Genomic DNA, 20,129 nt, shown 5'->3' with positions numbered 1-20,129 from the left:
CAACCATGGAAAATGGGAATGGCAACTGGAGTCCTGCAAGACATTGCTAACACAAAAGAGAGGTGGTGTACATTTCTTCATCCTTATTCCTTATGCAATCACATATTATATTCCACTATCCCAGTGTGCCCAGGTGGTCAAGAAGGTCAATGGCACCTGGCCTGGATCAGCAATGGTGTGGCCAGCAGGACCAGGGCAGTGATTGTCCCTCTACACTTGGCACTGGTGAGGCCACACCTCAAATCCCTTTGGGCCCCTCACAAGAAAGACACTGAGGTGCTGGAGTGAGCCCAGGGCAACAGAGCTGGAAAAGGGTCTGGAACACAAGTTTTAGAGGCTGTGGGAGCTGGGGGTGTTTAACCTGGAGAAAAGGAGGCTCAGGAGAGACTCGATCCCTCACCTGAAAGGAGGATGTAGCCAGGTGGGGTCAGTCTCATCTCCCAGGTAACAAGCAACAGGACAAATATAACAGTCCCAAGTCATGCCAGGGGAGGCTCAGATATTAGGAGAAATGTATTCAGCAGAGGGTGGTCAGGCACTGAAACAGGCTGCCCAGGGAAGGCGGTGAAGTCACCACCACTGGAGCAATTTAAAGTCATGCAGATGTGGCACGTGGGGACATGTTTAGTGGTAGCTTTAGGAAAACAGTTGGACTCAATGATCTTAAGGGTCTTTTCCAACCTAAATGATTCTATGTCCAGAAGACTGCTGTTCTGGTCGCATATGATCAAAGTACACGATCCTGATAGCAGGCACTCGGGAGAAATACTGATATTGGTCACCAGCATTAAACCATAACTCAGAACAAAACTGATAGATTCTTTCTTATACAGTGGAATGAAATGAAATCTGAGAGGAATATGAATGGGATTACAAAGGATATCTGAGGCACACATATCATGGCGAAGGAAAAGTTCCTACTTAAACACGAAGACTGGCAATGAACACCGGGATGGTGGAACAACTTTGAAATAGTGGGTTAAAGAAACCTAAATGCTGGTAAACAGATTTTGATAGGTTTCTGAAAAGGTTAATATTTTATCATTGCCTGCAGTAAGAGTAACTGCACTGATAATTTAAAAATGCTTCTTTACTTGTTCCTTAATTATGGAAGAATTAGCTCAGATCCGTTCAAGTTGAAGGTATAGACAGCTCTGAATGAAACAAATTAATATTTGTTAAATTTATTTTTTTGGCTTTTGACTCTTCTTTAAGGAAAGAACCTGAAAATTAACACTATCTTAAGATCATTTTTAAAAAGGAACTGTGAATAACAACTGTTTCTCAGTGTAAGAAGAAAAAGGCAGATGAAACTGGGATTCCCAAGTACCCTCCTGACACACGGACCCCTTGCTTCTGCCATGGCACTTTTCTCACAGTACACTTTAGAAAAAGCTCAAAAACTGGCACTTTTTTGGTTTCTGTGCAAAGAATGATTAATATAATTGGTGATATATCGCCTCAATAATCCTTTAAATTTCCAGGTGATTTTTCTTCTTCTCCAAGGACACTGTCTCCTTTCAGCATTTTCTAATAAATATCTAAGAGTTTACCTGACAGGCAGCCAGATAAAGGGAGGCTGTCAAATCATTTCTCCACAATAGGAAACCCATTTATATGAAGCACTCCTACAGAGTGACTGTGCATTGTGCAGGAATGGGTTGGAGGAAGATGACCCATTCTTTTGATTCAAATCTGCAGGGTTCTGGAATTTTGCTAAACATTTGTTGCAGTTAAATAATTATTAAATTGTCAGTATTCCAAGAAAAACAAAACATACACTTGATTTCACCGTGAAAATCAGGCAAAATAGCTAAGTGTGCTGTTTGTGTTTGATTTTGTTGGACAGCACAGTGCAATGAAATCACCAACTGTGATTTTACAATCAGATGTAAAATGACAACCAAATGCTTGGAGGCTGGAAGTATTCTGTCACTGTCATGCTGTGCATCATTTATGCCAGTAATCCTCAGGCACATCTGAGCAGCAGGACACGCCAGATATTATCCTACTGCCTGAGTGGAAAATGTGCTTCAAGCAGCTTGGTGATAGTGCAATGATGGGATCCCAGGTGTTAAACCACCAGCAGCACTCTGAAGCACGCACAGAGCCTTGGCTGTGTTATTCCCCCAAAGCCATCACCGAGCACTGCTTCGTGCCTTTCCAGAGCAGGGGAAAGCCCTAAAGGCAGCTGCTGATGTAGAGGTGGATGGGGCAGGCTGAAGACAAGCCCTGGCAGTGAGCAGGTTCAGGAAAGGAGAACAGATCCATCTCAAACACAGTGACCTCCTGCTCTGCAGCTGACCCACACAAAGCTTCAGAGCACCACATCCCTGCTGGCAAGCCCAAAGTCATGCACCCAGCCACGTGGGCTGTCAGCTCTGTGGAGGGACTCAGCCCTGCCCTTGAGCTTCACATCCTTCATCTGCACTTCACTTTGCCAGCCACCTAAAAGAGCTGCACACACAGACTAAAGCAAGAGGGGGTTTGGGCTTTCTACACCTGACAGAAAGTCTGCTAGACCAAATGTAGCCAAGGAAATGTATACAAAAGAGAATTACTAAGAGACTGTGTGCTCAGTGATTTTCTTAATTCAAGTATACCTAAGGCCCAACTTTGTCCCTCAACTTTGTCCCTTCAAATACCACTGAGTCCAGAAAAACTCTCCAGGCTCTAATGAGTTTTAATAACTGGAGACTTTGTTTAAACTGTTAACAGTATGTCTCTTAATAAAATGAATTTTATCCTCTTTGTTCATGGGCTGATGAATAATAAAACTGATAGAAGATTTGGCCTGAGTAAATATGCAAGTAAATTTACAGATTTACAAAGGAAACCTTGCACAGCACCTGCCCACACATAATTCTGGCTCCTGGCACTACTTTAAGGAGTATTGAATTCCTTCCCACCCACACATCTTTACACAAGTAGAAACTTAAACACCAATTCAGACTAAACATTTTTGAATGCAGAAATCCTTGAGTGAAATAAAGAGAAACAGTGGTGTAAATGAACCTTTAATTTTCATCACATCCAATAACTGATGGGCTAAACCAGAGATTTTAAAACAGTGTACAGTTTATTTGAAGTTATTGATTCCCACTTCCAGCAAATTCCTGCTTCATCAGCACAATGTGCTTTCATTGGAGGCTGAGACCATCACTAGATATTACTTAGCAAGTGGAAAAAACTTTCTGTCCTGAATAGCTGTCAGAAAGAGGTGCCATACAGAATGACTTCTGAATGAATTCTGAATGTGAAGAAGGGCAACCAGCAGCAGGATATTCCAGCCTCTGGTGGGCCCAGGGAATTTTTTCCACTCAGCTTTGAAAACATGGTCTATGAAAAGTGGCTAGGAAAGGTAGCTCAGTATTTTTATCACTGCAATTATGTATAATTAAGAGATTGGCATCAGCTACAAATTTTTAGGACTCCATTGATTCAGGGTGGATGGAAAATCACCATACAAGAGCAGTAATGGATGGGAGTATTAGATCTTGGCCACTGTCACTAACGTCCTGTGTTTGAAAAGAAAGATGATCTCTGAACATATCAATAAAAATAAGGATTTAACAGAGAGACATCTAATAGTGAAGGGTTTCCAGGAAACAACTAGTGATCAAATTCATTATATCAATGTGACTTCAGGAGAAGAATTCAAAGTCAGACTGGGGTCTGAGCTTACCATAGTGTTCAAAGGATAAAAAGCTGATGGTTTTGTCTTTCCCTTCTGATTCCTCTGGTCTTTAGCAGGTTAGCAGCAGTCTGTCATCTTTTTCACAAATTACAATGTGCTACCGTATTAAAATAGCACCATCTGTAACCTGTATTTGGATACTGCAAGTCAATGAGAGGCTTGGGACATCTCCTGGCTCGTCTCATAGTGACACTGACACCAGAAAGGGAGGTGAAATCAACCATTGCTGCTGACCAGCAGCAGAATTGCAGAAACCCTGGCTTCTAATACCATGGAAAAACTTGATGAATTCACTGAGGTGCAAACATCCACAGTGCTACAGGCAGGGCACAAGGGAGGGATCACTTGAGCAATGCTCAGACTACGCTTTGCCAGGCTCAACATGGGAAGACCACACTGCAGACCAGCCAGCTCCAACACTGTTGGCTTCCATGGTGATTGCCAGTATCTCAGACAGTATCTCAGAGGAATATTTTTGTTATGAAAAAATCTAAAATGAACTACTGCAAAAGCCAGTGCTGACCTCCTGGACCTAATTCATACTTAACACTGTTTCACTTGCTGTAGGTGTACCAACTTTAGGGGAATTTACACATTAGTGTATGAGAAAGGAAAAGGAGATGGGTTGTCTTAAGAAAAACAGCTTAAATCTTCAGAGCCAAACTGAACCCACACAAATGTAAAATAATGAGGATCTCAGATGGTTTCAGTTTATGAAGGTGGTACCTGAAGTCTACATTTCAAAGGTATGTGCATTTTGCATAATTTTCCTGCCTCTTCTGAACCCTTTCCTTTGTAATTTATGCTGTGTGTATTTTGAATTAAATAAAAATAATCAGTTTCTGGCACTGTTAACCGTGAAATGGATTCTCTAAGTTTCACTGCATATTAATAAGACTTCTTTTGCATCCATTAAATATATGCATAATTAATTTACAGTCACAAACCTAAAGCTGGCATTGCTTAGAGAGAAAGTAAGATTAAGGTATTCCATACAAGACATGTTTGCTGTGTTTTCTACTTTTTTCTGCAGTCCATAGCATTTTACAAAAGGCTGGCCAGGAGTTCAGTTTGATAAATTAGTTCTTATGTTCATTAAATGCTACTGGCTTATAGATCCCTCAGGACCAGGGATAAATGTGATAACAAAATAACACACTAAAATGAGGCAGAACATCAGCCATCCAGTTACTCTGGCCCTGTAAGCTGCATCTGTGCTTCCTGAGTCAATGCATGTGTGTCTCCACGGATGGTCCTTATCCTTTTGCACAACACTTTCCACACAAGAGTAAAGAGATGAATACTTCATCAGTATCAGTTCAACCTTCAACAGGCTAAACCACAATATGCTTACGCTCCTCTAAAAAAATGTTGAAAATGTTTCTTTCTTCATCATATCTACTGTAAAGTCAGTTTGAGGGAAGCATTGAAACTTGTTTACAGTTTTTCTTCTATAACAAGACAGCTGCACCCAACTGGAAGATTGAATTACAGATCTCAATCAGTATCTTTGCTATAAACAGCTCTAAGAGTAAGTGCATCTGCTTGATCTGAAGGGAATTTCCTATCCAGAGACCAGGCAGGAAAGGCACTAAAGACTTTATTCCAAAATAAGGAAGTACTCTTTCTTCATTTTAAAACATCGTACCTTCATTTTTCAGCTACTTAAAAGAGTCATCTCCTGAGGCTTGCTCCAGGAAATGTTACCAATAAAAGGGCAAGAAACTGTCTGGGACCAGGGGGCTTGGCCAGGCCAACCTCCAACATAGGACAGGTCAACCTTTCAAATTAAGGCTATGTTGCTCAGACTTTTGTCTGAATTTTGAAAATCTACAAGGATTCCCATTCCAGAGCCCTTGCAAGTGACCTATCCCCAGGTTTATTTCACCACAGGGAATTTTTTGACATCTCTTCTGCAGGCTGAACCGAATTCCCTCAACCAAAGCAGAGGTGAGAAGAATAATTATTTCTTTGGACTTGCAGGCTCCTTTCCCTTGTAACCATTCCTGTTAGGATTTACCATAAATACACTCTCTCTTGTATATATTTATATAATTAAATATAACACTCACCAGCCACTGCTGAGGTATTTCTGGCAGAGGCATTTGAGGAGGCGCCGGCAAACTGTTGGCAACTTCTTGCTTCTGGACATGTTCTTTTATTTCTAAACCTGTGGAAGAGCAACAAACATCACTTAATAATACCTTGGTGGATGCAAAGGGGATGTTTTCTCCACATGCGGATCGCATGTCTGCCTGTCACACACTGAAATCTGGAATGCAGTTCTGATCACAGCCCACCTCCCAAGTGCAGTTACTGAGGCAGGACTGGAAGAATGCTGGGAATTCAGGAATTTAATCAAGCAGAACAAACACATACTTGGTCTATATGATAATGACATATATGCTGTTTGGATCAACAAATACCAGACATTGAAAAAAATTACAGGAAATCATTCTGAACTGCCCATCCATCTCAAACTCAAAGACTTAAAATTCAAACATGCTGCCAGGTGCCTGCCAGATAAAAACATTTATTGGGGGAACATACCACGTTTGAAAACATCCCAGTGGCACCATACAGTGAATACAACAGGGCAGTATGTGACTGGCTGCCTTTTTTCAGTGGAGAGGAACAACAGTTGTTCCCATTTTGGATGGGAAAAGCCATCATGCAGAAAGAGCCCCAAAATATCTTTCATGCCACAAGAATGGAGAAGAGAGCAGAAGAGCCCCTGCCTGCCTGCTTTTCCTGGAAGTGATGGTGACAGCTCTTTGGCCAAGTCCCCAGTGCCCATGTTCCCTGGGCTCCCTGCCACCACCAGCACCTCTGATGGTGGAGCTAAGGTGTGAGCCCAAGTCCCAGGGCATGCGGGATGCTGTGACACCCCAGCCTGGAGCACTGCTGAGGGACACTGCCCTGACCAATTCACCATTAACAGAAATGCACACTGAGCATATTTTCCCACCATTTCCTTCTTACTAATATTTTATTTTAATAACATTGTCGTTTTCCAGGTGAATTTGAAAAGGGAAAAGAATGAATGTAAAAGCTGCTTTGAGGGTCCTTTTGCATCACTGTTTCATCTCCCTCACAGGGACAAGAGGACAACTCACTCTGTGTTTTTGGCACAATAATTTAAATCACAGTTGAACTCCCTTCATAGAAACATGATATTGTTTATTCTTCTAAATATCAAAAGAAAATTAGGGTGCATCTCCTCAACGTTCTGGCAAAAATTCAGTCCACGGATTGTACCCTGTTTAACCCTAGACTGAATTAAGTTCCTAGTGTTTAGCTGCATTTTTAAAATATATATTTACACAGTCAAATGGATGCCTTTTGGTCAAGATCATATAATTCTCAAAAATGTAATCAATGATGAAACATTTCTTGTCATAATATCCCAGTCCCACTGGATGTGAAGTCATGGGTTGAAAAACAACACTGATATATTAAACTGTCTCTAAAGACTACAGATTCTTCTTTCTTCCTACAAATCAAGAGAGTAATTAGTCTTGGGAAACATTCCTTTATTTTTTTTTTCCAGTATAACTTTCACTTGTTGCTCTTTACGTAGGATGAATGATGAATCTGTATTATGAGTGCCACCCATATCCAAGTCTCCCGTGCTTTCCATAACATCCAGAAGTCATATATGACGGGATTTTTACTGAAAAAAATCCAAACTATTCCAAGTGAATATTATTTCCTCTGTAAAACTGTTTTTCCCCAGTTTTCATCTATGTGTGTTTAAACAAGAACCTGCTTTAACATTTAATTTTTTCTACCAATTTGCACTGCAAAAGGAGTACTACAGGTTATGGGCATCAGGTCCCGTTTAGGAAAACAGGCAATGTTGACAGTCATATGAAATTACTAAATCCAGCCACAGTCCTTAATCCAAAATAAACTCTTTGTGTCTTTGTTTTTTAGAAGAAAGTCTGAGTTTTAGAATGAAATGCCAAGTGTTTTCTTCAGACCTACAATACACTGGGCATGCCAAGGCTCAGGAAGAAAAATAAGGTTTAGAGTCCTGCCAGCTATTCCAAGTAACCACTGGTTTGGACGCAGAGCAGGTTGAGTCCAAGCAGCTACAACCTGAAGAACACATCTGCCCAGCCCAGTTCTCTCTGCTTGATAGACATTAGATGGAGAAAACAGTGGGCATTTGGGGGAGATGGAACAAAACAAGGCAAAAAGATTTCTGAAGAATTCCCCAAGTAAGAACTCACTCAGTTTGAAGCGTTTTACTGAAACCCAACCAGCCCACTACCATAATTTCTACACCTTTACAAAGAAAACTTAATTGTTCATTTCCAGGCATTCTAACAAAGCCAGCTCTCCAGATCCATCATTACCATTTCCCATTGATCTTACATGGTTTTCTCCTGTAATCAAAAAATCTTGTTGGATTCACCCTGTTGATTTTTGCAAATGCAGCTAAAGAGCTTGAACTCAGCATAGTCCTCAAGCCTCTTAAACTGTGCCAGCAACCCAAGAGCTCTTGTGGAGCTGTGTGGGTGGAGTAAAACAACAATTCAAAAAACAGACTCCAAATGATAGTTCATCTTAGTTAGAGTACTGTGGGTTTATGTATCTTTTATTGCTTTTAATTTTAATGAAGAGATGAATAGTTTCAAAGGGATGGGAGTACTGGATGTTACAACTGATAAAAAAAGCAGCAGGGTCGGCTCCAGTAAAGTACATGACTCCCTGGGTAGTTTCAACACGCTCAAGGCCAGGCTGATGGCAGAGCTCCCAAGGAGGCAGCTCCTCTCCTTCCCTGCCTTGTTCCTGTCCCTGCACCAACCTCTCCTTTGAGCCAGCATAAGCATGTGTGTGCCCTTAGGTTGAACCAGACCAGGGAAGCGACACTGGTTAGGACTAAACCAGCAAAAAAGCAAGTAATTGTTTGTGCTAGCAGAAAGGAAGAGGCAATACATGAGTAGCCTGGGAAGAGAAACTGGATGCTTTTTTAGAGGCCATGCTGGCTTTAATTCTATTCAATTACATAAACTAGAGTTTATAGACATATAAATCATAGTCCTATGATCTCTTATTTAACTGAACTCTGGGGTTTCCTTAATTCTAGTTTGAACTAGAGCATATCTTTTAGCAAAATATTCCATCTTGATAAGATGCCAGCAATGGTATGCAGAACTTGCTAAGTTCTTCCATTAGTTCATAGCTTCAATGCTCAAAACATGTGCTTTATTTCCATTTTGAAACAAACATTTAACCATTGCACTTACTGTTGTGTAAGTCTAGGAGCTTGTTCTCAGTCATTCCTTTTCTATATAAAGATTAATTATGACACCTCATTTTGGATAATTTGAAGGCATATTTCTGGATCCTTTAATCACTTTTACAGCTTTTCTTTGAAATGTCTACATTTGATCTCCTTGAATGAAGGCACTAGAGGTGAGTAAAACATTCCAGTAACAACTGCACTGAGCCAAGCCCTACCAATTAACACATGGATCTCACAGGGATCTTGGTGATGGATGGATCCTGTAATTGGATGAAATGGATCTTGTTACAGAGCCTGCAATAGGCTTTAAAACCTAAATGGTAGGTGCTGAATAGGGGAAAGCTACGGTTTGGGGTCCTCTTATCTGTCACCACATGTAGAGACACAGACTGAACACACCTAGGAAGGTGCCCTGGCACACAGAAATTGATATTCTCACAGTTAAGACCACTCACCCTCAAAATGATTTTGAACTGTCTATAAGGAGCAGCTCTTTGCCCAAGCTAACTCCCACATCATGCCTAGGAACTGATGGAGGTGACAAGTCAGCTCAGGCAAAACCAATGCAAGGATCACTCCACAATTTAATAGCATAAATAATTGATCTCTAGAAGCCAGAAACACATTCAGCACTGTGAAATGAAGGGCTTTTTGCCCTGGAACACCATCCACAATCCCAAAAGAAAGAATCTGACAACCTTTCCCCATGTTTTCAAAGTTGGCAACAGAGTGACAGCTGACTTCTAGAAAAGTCAAATGTTTTTCTTAATAAACCTAGTTACAAAGATTGCAAGATCAACATGCAGTGTCAGCTCAGCATTGCTGAGGTTCTTCTGAACCCCAGTAAAATACAGCTGTTTCAAAAACATATAACTGCAGGTCCACAGCTACAGATTTTTGGGGAGTTTAGTGTATTTTGATGAGCTTTTGTAGCACGAAGACCCCTTCAACAATACGAGAAATTGGTATCTGCCTTGTTCTCTCCATATGAAGTAGAAATAGTGGTGGGTCTTTAAGAATGTCAGAATGGAAAAGAGGACAATCATTATTTTAAAGATCTCCTTAGACTTGAATCCCACGGCAAAAACTATTTCTTTAATAAATGGGGGCAAAACTGCATCAAACAAGACCATATTTTTTTAGCAGCAGAGAAGAAACAAATCATGAGAAATACAGCTGCTCACAATGTGACATTTTTCTTCAACAAAGTCTGGTATTTTTCAAAACTCTAAACTGGGGGTTTACACTGGCAGTACTGTCAAATGTAGTGGAGACAGAGGTCTAAGAGCCCAGATGTCACTGCACACAGCAAAGTGTGGTCAAACATACTAGGGGAAAAATAGAAAAAATCATGAGGAATGTTCTTCACTAAAGTTCTGTGGAAAGGTTCCTGTACACAGTGAATCACTTATGTTGCACTCAGTTCCATAATCTTGATGGAGACAAGGAATTGTGCAATAGAAATGGTTTTAGATAGGAAGAAAACAAGAAAGTGAGTCTAATTGCAAAATGCAATCCAAACATTCTGACAACCATTTCCTATCCCTGGCTTGGCACTCCTGTATGAGTTATGCACCAGACTCCACCTCAGTATCAAGTTTTTTGATGGATTTGGGTCATTTGACACAGATGAAACAGTGCTGTGGGCAGCACTCCCTGACATCAAAACTCACAAACAGCATTACTGGCACAAATTACATGAAGTAGCCACTCTACCAGCAGAAGTGAAAACATTCTACCTAGGAAATAATTCTGTGGCTGGGTTCACCCATGTGCACCCAACATACTTCTCAGTGTGCCTTTTACTGTATTTTACTGCGGGACACAAAGGAAAGCATTCAGGAAAGTTACACTTTGGCTTCACCCAGTCTTTCTGTCTTGCTTCAATTTAGGGCTTGTCTTCAGCTCTTAAAGTCATTTCACTGAGCACAGACCTATTCTGTGCATTCTGCAAGTGAGAAAACACACCCCGGCACTGACCTTTTGATGACTGTATCCTCAGGAGAATGTTAGTTATTACTGCCTTCTTCTCCCTGACAGTGGAAGTTAGATATTCATGGTCCAGAAGTTCAAGAAACAGGCGCAGCTCAACTATTAACTCTTCCATGGCTGAAAGACAAAAGAATTTTTTTTCTGAAAATATTTTTCTGAAAAGTTCCACTGGAAAAAAAGGATAAGAGTTAATTCTCATTTCTCTACACTCATAGTTATTTTCTAGCATTTCTTTAAAATGTATGGTCCTCCCTGATGAAAAGAGACTTAAACATTATTAAACATTAATAGAACCAACAGAATAATCCATTAGTGAGCACTGCTGGCATTTATAACATTTGTTTCCAAACTGAAAGACACGTCTTTTCACATGACACATGATGAAGCCAGCGCCAGACAAGTTAGACAATAATAGAACTATTCCTAGTTCCACAAGGAATGGTGGCCCCTGGCTTTCCTCTGCCACTCTGCTTTCTCCCACCCATTAACAAACTGCAAAATAAATTTAAAGCTTGGTAAAGCTTCTAGAATTTGTTTATATCTAGTATTCATAGGTATTTTAATGGATCTTTCCTTCATCTCTTTTCTTCCGTTTGCTGTGGGAAGAAAGAAGAAGTATTCTTTTTTTTTTGCAGTGATTTTTCTTTTTTATGTTCTCCAAAGACAAGCTCCCAATATGTCACATATTTTTTTATCACTCCCCAGATTCCACTCAATGCATTTCACATTTCATCTTATTCTATTATTCCAGATCTCAAAGCTTTCCAACTCACTCTAGAAAAAATTACATTCCTTCTCTCTTTCCCAGTGCTTGTCAATTTTTTAATCAATGAACTTCATAAGCACAGTTCTACTTTTTGCCTTTCAAGCTATCCCTTAAGTTTTCCATCTTCCTAAGAACTGCAGTAGCTCAGGCCGTACATATAAACACCTTTGTTACAGCCTGATCATATGATATCTCTTCATCAGGTTTATGAAGAAACCCAGGGTATAGAACCACATTTTCATGCTTCAGTTCTCTCATAATTCTGAGATTCTCTGATCCCTTCACTTAAGGGGATGTACTACTTATAGTTTTGTGACATCATTCCAAAATGCCTCCACTTAAATTTTTCGCTACTTAATCACATTTGTTTTTATAGCCTTTTCAAGGTCTGACTGGGCAACTGCTGCTAAGCCCCTTCAGACCTCTAAAAGGTACTTTCTTTGCTGCTTACTCCCTTACCAGCCCTTCCCTACACCTACAACCTTTCTGATACAATTGTTTACCCAAGTGAACCTGGAATCCTTTCTTCCATTTCTGAGAATGTGTCTGGATGCTTAAACAGCCTTTGCTTGAGATGCATTTGCTTTACCCTGCATTTGAGAACAGCTCAGTGCAGGGAAGCCTGCAGATGTCAGCTACACTCCAGCAAGGGACTCTTGGCCTGTTCTTGTCTCCAAGAAATGTAGGTTTTCACATTCATTTGGAGACTGTACCTACACTCTGACTGCTTTGGCAAAGCCAACAAACTGCTAGCAAGAACAGAAGATGTGCCAGTCAGTAATACCAGGGCATGAACACATCTTAACAAAGAAATCCCTGAAGCAGTACGCTTGGGCAAGTATTTTCATAGAATCATTTAGGCTGTAAAAGACTTTTAAGATCATCAAGTCCAACCACTAAACCACGTCCCTAAGCACCACATTGATGTGTTTATCATTGACAAGTTTACCACTTTCCTGGGCAACTATTCCAATGTTTGACCATTGCTTCATGGAAGGAATTTTTTATAATATCCAATCTAAACATCCCCTGGTGCAAACTGAGGGCATTTCCTCTCATCCTGTCGCTTGCTGCTTGGGGGAAAACACCGACACCCACCTGCCTACAACCTTCTTTCAGGTAGTTGTAGGCGATGTCCACAATGAATCCCATTTTCTCCAGTCTAAACAATCTCAGCTCCCTTAGATACTGCTCCTTAAGACTTGTGCTCCAGAACCTTAACCCTTAATTTTCTCAAAGACACTATTCATTTGTACATACAAATCCATCCTGCCCAAGTTTTTCTTGGTGATGATATTCTTTTATTCAACTGAGCAGTAGCACTGCTGTTACATAAACTGTCCACATTTTCAGAAACTATATTTCCCAAAGGCTTTGACAAGATATTGGCAGGAAGAAGGTATTTAAAACGACAGGAAAACTGTCTGTGTCACTTCACAATGTAGCTCATTAAAAACATTCCATGGCTACAATGATAATTTTTTTTTGCTATCACATTTGTAACTGTCTAGGCTCCCTAGAAGTCTGTCAGAAATCCAAAGTATTTCACAATAACCCTATTACTTCCAGAGTTGTTCAAATTATGAAACAACAACATATATACAGCATACAGCTTTCTGAAGCACAAAGGCATGGGTTCAGATTTGCAAAGTGGTAAGTGATCATGAGACTCTAGGAGAAATAAAAAGACCATAAGAGCAAAAAAAAAATAATACCCAAATAATGAGCTCTTATTTTTTTCTCAAATTATACCGTCTAGAGATAAGATATATATTCCATTCTGTGTATAGTGGTCTCCAACTTTAAAGTATGCTTTGAATATAAAATGCATTAATATTGTTCATTTTAGTTACAGAATATATGAATATTTTAATAGTTACTTGGTATGATATATGCTTTCAAAAGCTATCATTACCATACAATCTAGGCAATCATTGTGAACCCTAATCAGTATGCAGTACCAGAAATATATATTTTTCAAGCAGTTCTACAGCTATATTTATTGTTAGTAATTGCAATTACTGTTAGTAATTGCATATATTACTGCACTAATATTTCTTTGCAATGCCAGGTTTCCTGGTTTCTTTAAGGCGAGGGACTCTAAATAGGCTGAAAGGGAGCTCTCCCTTCACCTCTTTGCCAAAGAATACCATATGCCACAGTCACCTCATTTTTTGCTGAGAACCTTCACTTCTAGTAAGGGAAAAAAGGATGAAAGCATCAGATACCTTTGATATGCAAAGTGTACACAACTGTGTCAAGTTCTCAGAAATTATCAGATCCTTGTTCTCAGGATCTTATATTCTAATATAAACAGATGGATTGCACAATGAGAAATGAAAACAGAGCAAGAGGGAGTGGCCAGAGAAGGAGACAGGGAAGCAAGAGGACAACAGATAGGAAACCTCTACTGGAGAGACTTGTGGGAGCCGGCACCAGCCCAAATCTCTCCTGATTGTACCATAAATGTGTGGCTTTTCTCTATGTCTTAGGAGGAAATCTGCATTGCAGTCCCTGGAGACCCCTTCCCATTGACCTAATGACCAGCCCACCAAAGGTACTGGAAGCAATTTAATTGCCCCAGCGAGGATTTAAAAACCAAAGCTTTGGTTAGGACGGGTAAGAGGATGGGAAGATGAACCTGATACCGGTGAGGCAATACTTGAAAACATGCCAAAACACAGCCTTAGCAACACGTCCACATGCACTGCACATTCCCTGCCCTGGTGTCCAGCCCTGCAGCCCACAGGTCCAGCAGTGCATCCCCAAGGAATACACAGCATGGCAAGACTTGTTCCTCCTGCCTTGGGAAGCTCACAGGTCTATGACACTGACTTCAAGCCATAAATGCTAATTCTCTGTTTTAGTGTGACAACAGAATGAAATTGTTAGCAGCTGTTAAAAAATGCTAGACATCAACACTTAGACATTGTTTCTACCAGGATTAAATTAGGGATGTATTTTCTTTTGTGGGAGTTAATAGCATCATAAATATGATAAAGTGTGAAGGAAAAAAGTTCTGAATTTCTCTTCATATACGCATTGATACTGAACATCCAAAAGGAAAGAAGGGAAACAGTGCTCCCAGCTAGCAAGAAACACTCTTTCCACTTATCCCAAAAGCATACTTTCCTCTGTTAGTACTTTTGCTGCTTAAGGAAAGAGCAAAAACACTGCCATGGAGTGTATTGAAATAAAGTATTGAAAACTCTTTTTTCCAAGATGGCAACAAATAAACTTGTATGTTCAGGGGAAGAAACAATTTTCCCTGTTGTCAATCCTTGGCTGATTTTCTGGATTAAAAAATCTTATTTTCTCCTTCCTAGAAACGTGATGATGTGCTCACAAAAATAAATAAAAAAATAATGGAACTGAATAACAGAAAATCTACATATTTTCAGTAAGCAATCACTTCTTAAATGGAGACTCAAAAGGAGCGGGTGATGCAAGTCCCAAAGAAAAACATACTCCTCCAGTGAGAGACTACCCTTGGAAATCTGACATCACCACAAAGAAAGAATAATAATCAGAAGAAGGCTCTCAAAAAGGGGCCAATTTATTTGACAGTTTTGGCTGTATTCTCATTGCCAAAGGAATTACTGGTAAGTGGCAGGTGGTGAAAGGCAGGGTGGAGCCCAGGGATAGCAATCACAACAGTAAGCTGATTCTAGCTTGACTGAGGAGCAAAATCACATTCCATATTAAATGATGAGAAGTCCATTCTATGCTCAAAAGGAGTTATAGGCCCCTAATGGGTCGCTGTAATTGCCATGCACAAATAAAAAAACAATGATAAATCCAGAAGGGTTTCCAAGACCAGCTCTCAGGAATTTTGAAGTTTTTCAAATGGCAGCACATAAAAACTATATACACAAGCCAGCAACAGAATACACCAAAGGTAAAAATAATCAGAGAAAGGCAATTACATCACACTGCAGATTTTGTTCCAAACCAGAACTAAAACCAAATGGGACTAAAAATGCATGATGATGCAATTATTCCAAATCTATGTTTACGGGTACTAGCCTATAACCATTTTTTAAAATAATATAGTTTTCACTTCCAGTTGATTAGAAAAAAATCATAGGGGTGGTTCTGTATCACATGTATGATTTCAAGTTTGCTTAAACCAGAAGAAATAACCAGAATGAGCTCATTAGAAAAATGGTCAGATTGTTTTTGCTCAGTCCTAGCAATTACAGTATTTCTTAACCTTGCCATAGCACAAATGACCTGAAAGGTTTTTTTCAGTTGACTAATATACATTAGTGAACTTTTAAAGAAAAAGAAATGCAAGTCCAGAGAGGAGGACAGGAAGTATGTTTATTAATTATTGTGTTGTCCATACAGCACAAACCTCCCACACAGAGCAACTTTACTTCCATGCTTGCATGTCTGTTATAAATGCATTTATGAAAATACATAAGTATACAAATCTATCATAGAAATATGAATTGTAATTTAGATTCAATTTGTCAGAAGATCCTATTGATCAGTTCCTTGAACGTTGCTGAATAAAATTTCTCCGTGCCTACATTTACTGTTCTCTCTTTAGTTTGTCATTTTCAGAAGTTGAAGGCTATAACAGAAACTCACTATGAGAAATCACCTAATTTGATCTTGTATACAATACAGGCCAGAGACTTTCACCTTGCTACCCCTCTGTTTGTGGAGAGATGTGTATTTATGTGAACTACATCTTCCAGGAAAGCAAAAAATCTATGTCAGCATTTTGAGCCCCAGCTTCACAGGGGGTGATCCCACTTGACTTCCCCAAACAAATTTGATTGGATTAAGGGGCAATATTGAGGCCAATTTTCAACCTATATATAAAAGCTTCTTGAAACATAGAGACTGTCCCAATCTTTCAAAAAAATCTCATTGATATGTGGGTACACATGCAACACTGTAGAAACCAGACATATGTTCTCATTTAAAACAAAAAGCAGAATGTGAACTTCATGTTTATATCCATTTCTCCTGAAATAGTGTCACTATCCTTAGCTTTGGATGCTGTAATTTGAATTTTTTATTAAAAAGGTCATAGCAATCTACTGCTGAGGAAACCATGCTGTTTTTTATAAAGTTATGAGTATCAGGGACACAACAATGAATGCAGAGCCACAAGGAGACAAAAATCTTTATGAAGAAAAATACAAAATCACTTTGATTCACTTCCACTCAATCCTATAACACAGTTACAAATATCCTGTATCCAGCAATTAATAAAAAAGCTCCTTTAATGATTATTTTATCATTATCCAAGAGAAGATTTTCACACAGAAGCACACAAAATCTGAAAGCAAGCAGTGAGAGCATATTTAGCTGTAGGAAAAGTTTCTAATTCTTTCAATATGCTACCAGAAACTAGTTGACATATTTGAAAATTGTATTGAAATCCCCTCCCCCGAGAAATGAAAAGTCTTGCTGCTTGAGGAACACCCTGTGACAAGACTTGATGAGTTTTCTCTTGGTCACACTCATCCTTCTCTGCTGCCCTGAGAACCATAATGTGCAAAGTGCCATGGATTCTACCTGGTAAATATGCAGAAAGGGCAGATGATCAGCTTGGGGATACATGGTATTAAAGAGTTCACCCTAAAATAGGTGAAACCTAAATAGCAAATGAAGACCTAGAGATGAAGAAATAGTATGAAGCAAGTAAAACATATATACGGATTTCCATTAGAGCGCTTCAGCAAAAAAATAATTACACCTCTCTAAAAACTGGCAAAAAACGTATTTAAAATGTAATAATAAAACATGCTTAAAATTTGGCTATCCTTTCAGATAGCTTGGGGCAATAGAGATAAAATGCATCTACTGAAAACTCCTCCTGTCTCATGCATATTTATGATCAGCCTCAATGAATGTGAAGGGATAGCTTCAGCCACACCCCACATTTATTCCTCTTTCTTCTCTCTGCTTCATTTCTCATGGAATTGGCTTTTACAAGACCAGCTTTGCAAAAAAGCAAAAAAAACCTTTGCAAGATCAGAGCTCCAAATGTCACTGTTACAATACCTGGGTGATAAGACAACAGGCAGGAAGGCATTAAGGAATGTTTGGACAAGAAACAAGCTGCTAAAAATCCTGCTCCATCAGTGAATCCTACAGCCATGCCAAAAATCCCACTGCCATGCACTGAGTGACAGCAACGCTGGGGTGTAATCCATTAGCATAGGGTAGATGCAGAAAGCATTTATTTTTTAAAGTGCAGACCAGTGTTTAAGCAATACCACAGACTTTGGAGAGGAACATCTGCTTTTAAGCAAGTTCACAGACTCAAAGAAAAAAAAAAAGTAAAAACAGAAGAAAAAATGAAAAAATGAGAGAAAAAATAAAGAGGAAAAAGAAATAACAAAAGAAGAACCAAAAAAAAAGGAGAAAAAATAGTTAGTGTTAAAGGCATTTATATTTAAGTACCAATTATGTTCATGGAACTCATAATATGCTAGCCAAAAAGAAAAAAAATGATGACAGCTAACTAAACAAACTGGCAGTGGACTTTAGAAAGTTGTTCAAGACTTTATCTAAAAGTATGTTTTCCATACGGGATTTCTTTTGTTCCCAAAATAAATGTAACATACTTTTTAAAGCACATGAACATGAATTTCACCCTCAGCAAGCTGAGAAAGTCTCACCCTCCTGCCTCTGTGCTCTCTGTGGGTACCCAGGCTGAGATTTCCTTTTGGACTCCCATTGCCCTTCTGCAGCAGGAAATTGAAATTTCTTGCATTTAACCATATCCAAAAGTATCAGCTGACATTGTCCCATCAGGACAAGACATTCCAGGTCCTGTCTGCTGGCTCCTGCATTATCTCACCTCCTCCTTCTCTCCAAACCACCAAAGATAAGCAGACACCACAGAATTAATGAGCAGGCTCCGATTCCACAAAATAAAAGTGGTTCCCCCGATGATGAAGACAGAAAATCTGCGGCAGGAGGTGAAAGTCTGCGCCTGTCTCCAAACCCCAGGGGAAATGGGGCTCGGATAAGGCTGAGACACACAGACACAAGTGACCTGTGGCAGAAAAACAAAGCCAAGAACTGCAGCACCCCTTGGGCGCTCTTCACTCGGGTCCTCAGCTGAACACAGGTCCCTTTTTAGGGTAGAATTTCTTTCAAAGTTATGAATAATTGCATGTCCAGAAGAAATGTGAGACAGTAAATTAAGGAAGTTAATGGAATGGAGGAACAGAATAGCAAAACAATGACAAAGAAATACAAATATGGCAACGGTAGGAACTCCACATTATAATTTGGTATTTTTGTATTGAGCAATACAATTTTATTATCTATGTCAAAGAGCAAACTTAAAAATTGTTCAAGTCTGTAGTCTGATCATGTCATCCATATGAGCAGTACAACTGAAGCACAGTTTTCACTTTGTGAATCTGGAGCCCCAAACTTCCAGTGTGCAGCTAAATTAGAGCCAGAAATGAGACAATATTGCATTTTATAAGAATAGATTCATAAGTCCTCACATTCGTATGTGAAGATGGAAAAGAACCCCTTCTTTTTCTGTCCTACTAGACTTTTTTATATGACAGTTCTCACTGCTGGGCTCATTATGCAATGAGTAACTTCTGCTATACATTGATTATTGTCTGATGCTTTCCCCAAGGAGAGAAGCATGTTCTGCTTTTTTGTCAGGCTTTTGAAAATTTCTATTAATAGATGTCCATTGGCATAGATGACACACATGATCCATAAATGCAAGAAATATATTCTCTGTTGAAAACAGCAATACATGCCTTTCAACAGTGGTTTCAGCTAGCTGTGATGAAGTAGGAAAGCTGTAATTCTAAAATGGGGAATTTCAATTCCCTCTACCCCTCAGGTTAATTCTCTGAAATACCTCAAGGTCTCTCTGATTTTTCCTCCTTCTGGTTCTCCCTCATGATTACTATGAAGACAGGAAAATTAAATAAACTTTTAATTTTACAGTTTCTGCAAATAAATTAAAAATAAACTAAAAGAAAAAAAAAAACAAGAATTGAGCTCAGCCAGCCTGAGGCAAATTATTCCTTCCAGTTCCTTCACTCAGCACACCTCTGCACTATGCCAGACAAGACAGATCAAGGTTCCCTCCCGTGCCAAGCACAGAGAGTGCTGGAAGTCTGGATTTGATCCTGGTGCCTCTGGGCTTGGACAGGGGCTGCTACAAAGGAGGGCAACAGCAAACAGCCTGGCCACAGGGAAGGGATCAGCCACCAGTGGGATCCACACCTGCTAATGGAGCTCCACACAGCCACCTTCAAGGCGCCTTCTTTGTCTCCATTTGTTAATAAGTGATGAAAGGTTACACTGTCTCTCTAAAAGAAGATAAAGTCAGAAAGTACATTTCGGAAAACTGTGAAAACCTAGGTCCCGAAACTAAGTTATATTTTCTTACAATAGGAGAATCAGAATTCAAT

The 20,129-nt window shown here is 39.6% G+C and overlaps 1 protein-coding gene across 3 annotated transcripts in view; it reads right to left on the bottom strand.

Annotated features, from left to right (window-relative positions):
- AFAP1 (actin filament associated protein 1) overlaps nucleotides 1-20,129 on the bottom strand; it is a 115,071-nt gene that overhangs the window by 53,584 nt on the left and 41,358 nt on the right. For all 3 annotated transcript variants that reach the window (XM_088056493.1, XM_014263229.2, XM_088056494.1), the window contains exons 2-3: nucleotides 10,932-11,060; nucleotides 5,770-5,867 (exon numbers count right to left, since the gene is read on the bottom strand). In XM_088056493.1, coding sequence (XP_087912619.1) covers nucleotides 5,770-5,867; nucleotides 10,932-11,058 — 225 coding nt within the window. In that variant the 5' untranslated portion in view covers nucleotides 11,059-11,060. The remainder of the gene's footprint in view (nucleotides 1-5,769; nucleotides 5,868-10,931; nucleotides 11,061-20,129) is intronic.

Source organism: Pseudopodoces humilis, chromosome 6, assembly GCF_049639895.1.
Source record: "Pseudopodoces humilis isolate 2021_Gansu_Grassland_sample_001 chromosome 6, ASM4963989v1, whole genome shotgun sequence".
Taxonomy (NCBI): Eukaryota; Metazoa; Chordata; class Aves; order Passeriformes; family Paridae; genus Pseudopodoces; species Pseudopodoces humilis.
This window is presented reverse-complemented; position numbering and strand designations above follow the sequence as displayed.